The 7,586-nt window shown below is 43.3% G+C and overlaps 1 protein-coding gene across 1 annotated transcript; it reads left to right on the forward strand.

The window, feature by feature from the left end:
• The first annotated feature begins 2,220 nt into the window (after positions 1-2,220).
• LOC121838213 lies at positions 2,221-6,946 on the forward strand. Its single transcript, XM_042294310.1, has 5 exons — positions 2,221-2,388; positions 2,539-2,698; positions 2,843-2,941; positions 3,781-3,840; positions 4,414-6,946. The coding sequence occupies exons 1-5, from the start codon at positions 2,221-2,223 to the stop codon at positions 4,455-4,457; spliced, it is 531 nt and encodes a 176-aa protein (XP_042150244.1). The 3' UTR covers positions 4,458-6,946.
• The last annotated feature ends 640 nt before the right edge of the window (positions 6,947-7,586 follow it).

Raw genomic sequence — 7,586 nt, forward strand, 5'->3', positions numbered from 1 at the left:
GTAAAAAGTAACTTCACTTAGTTACAAGTTTCTGGAAAATGTACCTAAAATACAGCAGGGGTGGAATAGCTGTACCATTTGCGCCAGACGCATATGTCTGCGCCATCCTGAAACATGTTGTGGAAACTGCGCCACAGCCAATACCTCGTGCCATTATGCACCAAAAGAATTGTATTTTGTCTTGGTTCCGGTTTTTATCGACCCGATTCGCAACAATGAGCGCATTTAGCTTGGTCGGCCTTGCACTCCTTTGCTCTGTTTATTCTCCCTGTGTATCTCGAGTCAGAAGCGCACGAAAAAAATTGGGGGTCAGACTCCAAGCGCTACACCACCTGCTTCTGGATTGTTATCCTTCAACCATAAGCGGTTAAAGGGCAACTCCGCTCAATTCCGAAGATTTCGGGATAATGAGTGATTTCGAATTAAAAAGCCCTAGTAAAACACACTACGTTGTTTGCTTTGCGAAAAGTGGGCTATATATTTTTAAATCTAATTTTAAACACGAGCTGAAATCGAAACCGAAACTTCGGCTCTGCCCGGCAACATTGGCCTCGGGCCGCCAAGTACATGGCCATCACGTGGTACGAGATGTCACGTGATCCTCGGCCCAACGACGGGCGGGATTGGGGCGGGCGTGTGGCAGGCGCGAGTGTCGTCTGCACCGCACTCTTCGCCACGTTTTGGTGTCTACGGCATTCGACGACGTCTGCACAACTGCGGCATAAGTCTGCGCACATGGTGTCCGTGGTGTGGATGAAACTCCGAGAGACAATAATCACAATCGGTGAGACGACGACGGCGGTTGTGACGCGGAAGACGGCGGTAACGGCGGGCGGCCGGACGGCTCCCAAGAAACGCGCTGCGCGGGCGCGTTACACCAATCATGTGGACACCGCTGAGCGCCGAGAGGCAACGTTGCTGACGTCATGCGCTACGCTCGCGCGGAGAAGTGAAAACAAGCAAAAGGGGGCCATGATAATGACGTTTAGCTCAATGTTGGCTCCGCCCATGCCATAGCCTTGACTGCGCTGTTGGTTGCGCCTGATCGCCCGCTCAAGTCAGCCGATTTCGACAACTTGGCGAGTTGCGAAGTTTGCCGGACCGTTTAAGAAACATTTAGACAGAACTGCGTCGTAACATTTCACTCGTGGTCTTCCTAGGCGATACTGAAGAGGACTGCATTGTTTTTTCAAAACCAAAAATGAAGCGGAGTTGCCCTTTAAGCACGTCAGCAGAAGTGAGGTCGAGTCGTTAAGAGTCAGATTGCCTGAGGCTCTGCGGCCCGGGATCCAGACTTCAGCCAGTTGAAGACAGGAGCAAAAGATTCCTGTTAGTACTTCATCGTTAAAAGTTGGAACCGCATTCCCACAAGATAAATCGTGATTTGATAGAACTGAAATGCGGTCCAATCCGAAACCTTGCCGGCCAGCAGCTCTCATGCAAGCGGTAGATCTGCTTGGCATACTTTAACCTTGCTCCTGCTTATCGCCTCGAATATGATAACTACGCTTAATCATAGTCTGCTGCTTCGTTATTGAGTTACACAATAGGATAAATTCGAAATTTATTGCCCTGTTCCTTCGCGCAACTGCACGTTCGTTGCTTGCGCACGTCACGTGATTCGCGCATGTAATTACTAAGACATAAACTGAAGTGCAGTGAAAACTTATCTGAGCTGCTCCTAGCCTGCTCCAGAATGTAGGTTCAGCTGCTCCCGTGGCTCCTCCCAAGTACATTTCATGAGTTCCAACCCTGTACAGATACAGATACCGAAAAATGAAAGTACCTAGGTTTTTATGTCAGGTACAACAAAGGTACCTAGATACCGATTTCGAGTTACTTGTACCTAGGTGCTTTACAACCCTGGCTGAGGCATGTCCTGTTTAAAAAAAAAAAAACTTTAGCCTTGTTGCTTTGCAGCATTGATGCATGCTGCACGTTGTAAGAATGGATAATTTGTTTGTGTAATTAAGCTAAGTGCTTCGGTAACGTGAGCAACAAGAGAAAAGTTTCTGTATCTTTAATGCTCTTACAGCTTTAAGCGATTAAAGTATTAACTCCTTGTCACCTTGAAAATGAATAAAGGCTTGTTTTTTTATCATCTTTATCGGAACACTCAATATTGATAAGGTTCTAACGTATTGCTCTTTTTTTTTTTTTTTTTTAGCTTTGGTCACAGTTCTTAGGGAACTTGAGTGTATTAAGGCACAGTTGACAAGCATGGCTACAATGTTGGCCAGAATACAGATGCATGTGAATGCTGATGACCCTACTGCCATGGCTGGTCCAGTCCATCCAGAAGACCTTCCAGTCTATCCAGTGAAGAGAAGAGAGGAATTTGCCTTCCTGGAGGCTAGCTTAAAAAATGAAGCCATTTTTGCAAAGCTAGTAAGTTTCAAGTTGTTGTGCGTTACAGCCAAAGGTTATTATCCAGAACATACATGTACTGAAATAGTCATTGTTTTTCATCTTTCTTCTGTTCTTTGAGCAAGAGAAGCTTTTATGTGTGGCTTATTGTGGATAACTTTTGATTTCTAGGTGAAAGAGCTTGGCCAAATTGGAGGTAGAGATGTAGCCTCTACAACAAAAACGGTGTTTAAGAAACTTGTCGGAGATGAAGTTGCCGTCTTCTACAACAGAACCGGGCGAAACGGAAAGCAAGAAGCCGGGAAACTGAAGATCTTTAGCCTGATCTATGGTAAGAGTAATGTTTTTGTATCACTGTCTACACTATGGAGAGTAATGTGCTTGCATGCACCCGTCTTTTTTTTTTTTTTATTATTAAGTATTACTTTACAGTGATCGTTATAAAACTTCTGATAGCTGTGCATATTTTTTTCAGCTGCTGTACGTGTAACCCGCAAAACTGCAACAGACGACGAGATGGGCCGCGCCATTGGTGATTGGCTGCGCTTCGCCAACGTCCGGCTCCGTGCTCAAGGCAAGCAACAACCTAATCTTTGCAGGAAGGATACAAATACATTGAAGCTGATGATTAATCTAAAAATCTCCTGAGGCTTACAAAATGAAGAATGTAAACCATGCATGAGATCTGTAACACAGCGAAGAGTTCTATTGTACTATCGCTATACATTGAAATACAAAGAAGAGAGCTTGTGGCTTTCTACAAATGCTGCACAAACTGGCCACGAGCCAGCGAAGCTTGCACATGTGTAGTTCGACCAAGGACACTAGATTAATCTCCAACTCTTGAATGCCTTGACTGGTGCCTGGTGTGTAAGCAGTGTACTGAAAGTTATGCGCTTTGTGTTCATATTGCAATGTATTGCAATAGTACATGCTCACTTGTATCATTGCCCCTCCCAATCAAATGCACCAGCAGAAGCAGTGAGCACAACTACAAAATAACGAAGGAAGCTTTGTTTACAATAATTTCTTATTGGAAAAAAGTAAAAATTGGTTTTCTAACATACAGAATGTAGCAGCCGAATAAGAAAGTTCTGCACTCAGCTTGATTTTCTTTGTCTTGCTTTCCTAGAAAATAGGGCAGTAAAAGTATTTCTGACAGCCGTTTGTGGGACTGATTGTGTGTTGCTATTGGGTGAGGCCAGCTGAACATACAAGATGACAACACAGAGAAAATTAGACAAACACGATGCTGGACTAAACTGTTTAATGGAGTGCATTTTTATTCATTTACACAGGAGCAGGTTGGCCCCAGACGGGGCCAACTGGTTCTTTTGTAAATAAAGTATGTGGATGAAGTTAGTCCGGCATTGTGTTTGTCTCATTTTCTCTCTTCCTGTTTTTGTGCTGTAGGTTCATTTGGCCCCATCGACAAGCGCTGCACCAACAAGCTCAGCTCCGGGTCGTCACAAGGTGTATTTTGTCGCGTGTTTCAATGTTGGTTTGCTTGAGCAGGAGGACTGACAACTACTAGGTACAAGTGACTCAACAACAAATTAAAGGATTTGATAGCATGTTGGTGGGAGTTAAGAAACAAACAAAAGAGAGACACTTATGACAAGAGATGCCACGGGTGTACAGTTCAACTAGCAACATCAATAAACTACCACAAGGCATTATTTTATTTTTGCTAGTTGAGAGATGTACCTGTGTTGTCTCTTGTCATAAGTGTTTGCTACTTTGTTTGTTTTTTGCAATCAATTCACTGTTTTAAGCACTTGAACAAGATTGTCATTTTCTTTTAGTTCGTAGTTATGTGGGAAATCAGGTCAGCCTTTTTGCGGCTCTATATGAACTCTCTTTCCCACTAGGATATTTCTAGTACACCCTAATTTCTTGAGGGGTTTCCAAACCTGCAAACCATTGTCACAAAGCTAAATTTCGAATTAAGCTACACTGTTATGTTTTCCACGTATTATGATCATTTGCCACCTCAAATTTAGTTTCCGGCACTCTGTATTAATTATTTTCTTGTTTTGTTTGCAGCCAGAAAAGTCGAAAACATCCCATCGACAGAAACTGTGGTTTGACTTGGGAAGATGAAAATCAGTTTGTTTCAATTTTTTTTTTTTCTGTCTAGTCCTGTTCTAGACTTTCTTCAGCCTATTTCATATTCTATTGTCATATTTTACTTTTTAAAGTGGCAATAAGGCTATTTAATGTCTCGACTTCTGTTCTAGTCTAGTGACAGGCTTTACTGTGGTTTGACTTGGGAAGATGAAAGTCTGTTTGTTTTAATTTTTTTTTTCTGTCTAGTCCTGTTCTAGAGTTTCTTCAGCCTATTTCATATTCTATTGTCATATTTTACTTTTTAAAGCGGCAATAGGCCTATTTAATGTCTCGACTTCTGTTCTAGTCTAGTGACAGGCTTTAGTCAGTCCTTTCCGGCTTTTCTTTAATACGATACCGTTTTAGTAATCAAGTTTTTCTAACTGCTTCTACACATGGCAATTGTATATAGTGCCAGCTGGACATAAAAGGATTAGAGAGAGATAAGAAAGACACACCGTTGGACTAGCAACTGTTTAATCAGATCATCTTTTTCTTCATCTACGTTGAGTTTCTCTTCTTTTTTATCTACACTGCATTTGATTTAATTGAGGAGTTCCTTTTCTTCTAGTCTTATACTCGAGCGTCTCCTCGTCTTCCATTTGTCCACCATGGGTGCGGCCCCTCTAAGATACTCACCTTCCTTGTGGTGTAGTGCGATGGAAGGTATACCCACACACTTGTCCGCTTTTGCGTCAATAGCAAAGGCCTCCAGGATTTCTCGAGTGAACTTGTGGCGGTTTCTTGCCAGGATGTTTAGGCTAGAAAAGTCTGGTACACACAGGCACATATGACAATGGGCAGGTAGGTGCTCTGCACGCTGTGGTGGCCTTCACCGAAGCTGCATGTTCTCTCGTCTAGTCACTGATGCACCTTCCCTTCTGTCCAATGTAACATTGACTACATGACATGGGATTTGGTGCACAACCTCCTTCTCACATTTGGTGTACTTGGCAGTTCATTTTCTCCTTGTTGGCCCTCTTGTTTACATGATGAAAAATTGCACACAAAGAGACAAGGGAAAAACACAGAAGTCAGAGAGGCGCATACTCGCAACTCTGGTATATTAAGTGAAGAAAGAAAAGATGAAGCACGATTCATGACGGGGGACATCAACACCAGGGGGTAAACAGTTCAGTCATAGTGAGGTGTTCGCAAAAAGGCAACTTCTTTTTCGCTCAAAGCAACCGACGGCTGACTAACGCAGAGATCGGTCAGACTCAAGATGGTGAACGCATCGAGCACCTCGCGCGTTTGTTTATCATTAAAGTGCCCAATGATTGAGATTTTTTTCTAAAGATGGTGTGCAGATAGAGGTCTTACAATGCACCAAAAGGTTGACCTCATACAGTTTATGATCGTGCTCTCGCAGCCAGTCATTCAAACACTTTCTAGTCTGTCCGACATAGCATCTTCCACAGGGAAGAGGAATGCTGTACACTACGCTCAATGAACGAGGAGTGAAAGGCTGCACATGTTTTTTGTGGCGCGTGTCTTTTTCGCTTTGGCGCAAACCTTAGAACAAATTTGTCACATCTTTTTAGAGGCTGATAATACTACGGGCACACCATACCTACTTACCACTTGTTTTAGATTATGCGATATCTTGTGTAGATACAATCTAAAACAAGTGGCAAGTAGGTGTGCTGTGCCCACAGTAATATCAGCCCCTAAAAAAATATGACAAATTTGTTTAAGGTCTGCGCCAAAGAGAACAAATTATAAAAAACACGTGCCACAAAAAACATGTGCAGCCTTTTTTTTCCTGTTCATCGAGCGTTGTATACAGCATTCCTCTTTCCTGTGGAAGATGCTATGTCGGACAGACTAGACAGTGTTCGAATGACTGGCTGCGAGAGCACAATCATAAACTGTATGAGGTCAACCTTTTGGTGCATTGTAAGACCTCTATCTGCACACCATCTTTAGAAAAAACCTCAATCATTGGGCGCTTTAATGAAAAACAAACGCGCGAGGTGCTCAGGGCGTTCACCATCTTGAGTCTGGCCGATCGCTGCGTTAGTCAGCCGTCGGTTGCATGAGCGAAAGAGAACTTGCCTTTTTGCGAATATTCCTCTGCGACTGAACTCGACCCCCTGGTGTCGATGTCCCCTGTCATGAATCGTGCTGTCTGTCTTCTGTGTTCCTTCCTCGTCTCTTTGTGTGCAACTTTCCATCATGTAAACAAAGGGACCAACAAGGAGAAGACAAACTGCAAGGTATCTCACGAGACCAAGCACACCGAATGTGAGAAGGAGGTTGTGTACCAAATCCCACTGTCATGTGGTCAATGTTACATTGGACAGACGGGAAGGTGCATCGGTGACCAGACTAGGGAACATGCAGCTTCGGTGAAGGCCACCACTGCAGCAGGGGACCTACCCGCCCATTGTCACATGTGCCGGTGTGTACCAGAGTTTTCTAGCCTAACCATCCTAGCAAGAAACCGCCACAAGTTCACTCGAGAAATCCTGGAGGCCCTTGCTATTGACGCAAAGGCAGACGAGTGTGTGTGTGTGCCTTCCATCGCACTACACAACAAGGAAGTTGAGTACCTTAGAGGGCCGCACTTATGGCGGACAGATGGAAGATGAGAAGATGCTTGGGTATAAGATTAGAAGAAGAACTCCTCAATTAAATCAAATGCAATGTAGATAAGAAAAAAAGAGGAAGTGAAACTCAATGTAGATGAAGAGAAAGATGATCTGATGAAACAGTTCCTAGTCCAGCGGTGTATGCCTTTCTTATCTCTCTCTCTAACCCTTCTTTTATGTTCAGCTGGCACTATATAGAGCAATGAGCCAACTAGCTCAGCTTCAAGCTTCACCCGCTCTAGTCACCACTTCTACTCAGTTTCAAGCTTGTTTCTGTAGTACATACAGATTTGTCTTAAGTTATTGGCTTGTCATTTTAACAGCTGAGTCTAGCAGCATCCTTACTCGTATGTATATGCTTTTGGTTTAATTTGAAACAATAAATGTTTTAGTACATGTACCTGACTGATTTCATCTTTGCAAGGGTAGTAAATTGCAATTATTTCGTCTCAATATGTGCTGTGATGAAAAGGAGCTTGTTAATTCTAGCGTTTTTGTTAATAGTGTGCAATATTG

This window comes from Ixodes scapularis, unplaced genomic scaffold (genome assembly GCF_016920785.2).
Source record: "Ixodes scapularis isolate PalLabHiFi unplaced genomic scaffold, ASM1692078v2 PGA_scaffold5__190_contigs__length_132052651, whole genome shotgun sequence".
In the NCBI taxonomy this organism is placed as follows: domain Eukaryota; kingdom Metazoa; phylum Arthropoda; class Arachnida; order Ixodida; family Ixodidae; genus Ixodes; species Ixodes scapularis.

What these genes read in the sequence shown, in the direction of transcription:
- LOC121838213 (XM_042294310.1), top strand. Translation starts at nt 2,221, where the DNA reads ATGGCTACAATGTTGGCCAGAATACAGATGCATGTGAATGCTGATGAC. An exon ending in AAGCCATTTTTGCAAAGCTA is followed by an intron (nt 2,389 to 2,538) that starts GTAAGTTTCAAG and finishes TTTGATTTCTAG; the next exon opens with GTGAAAGAGCTTGGCCAAAT. An exon ending in CAGCTCCGGGTCGTCACAAG is followed by an intron (nt 3,841 to 4,413) that starts GTGTATTTTGTC and finishes TTTTGTTTGCAG; the next exon opens with CCAGAAAAGTCGAAAACATC.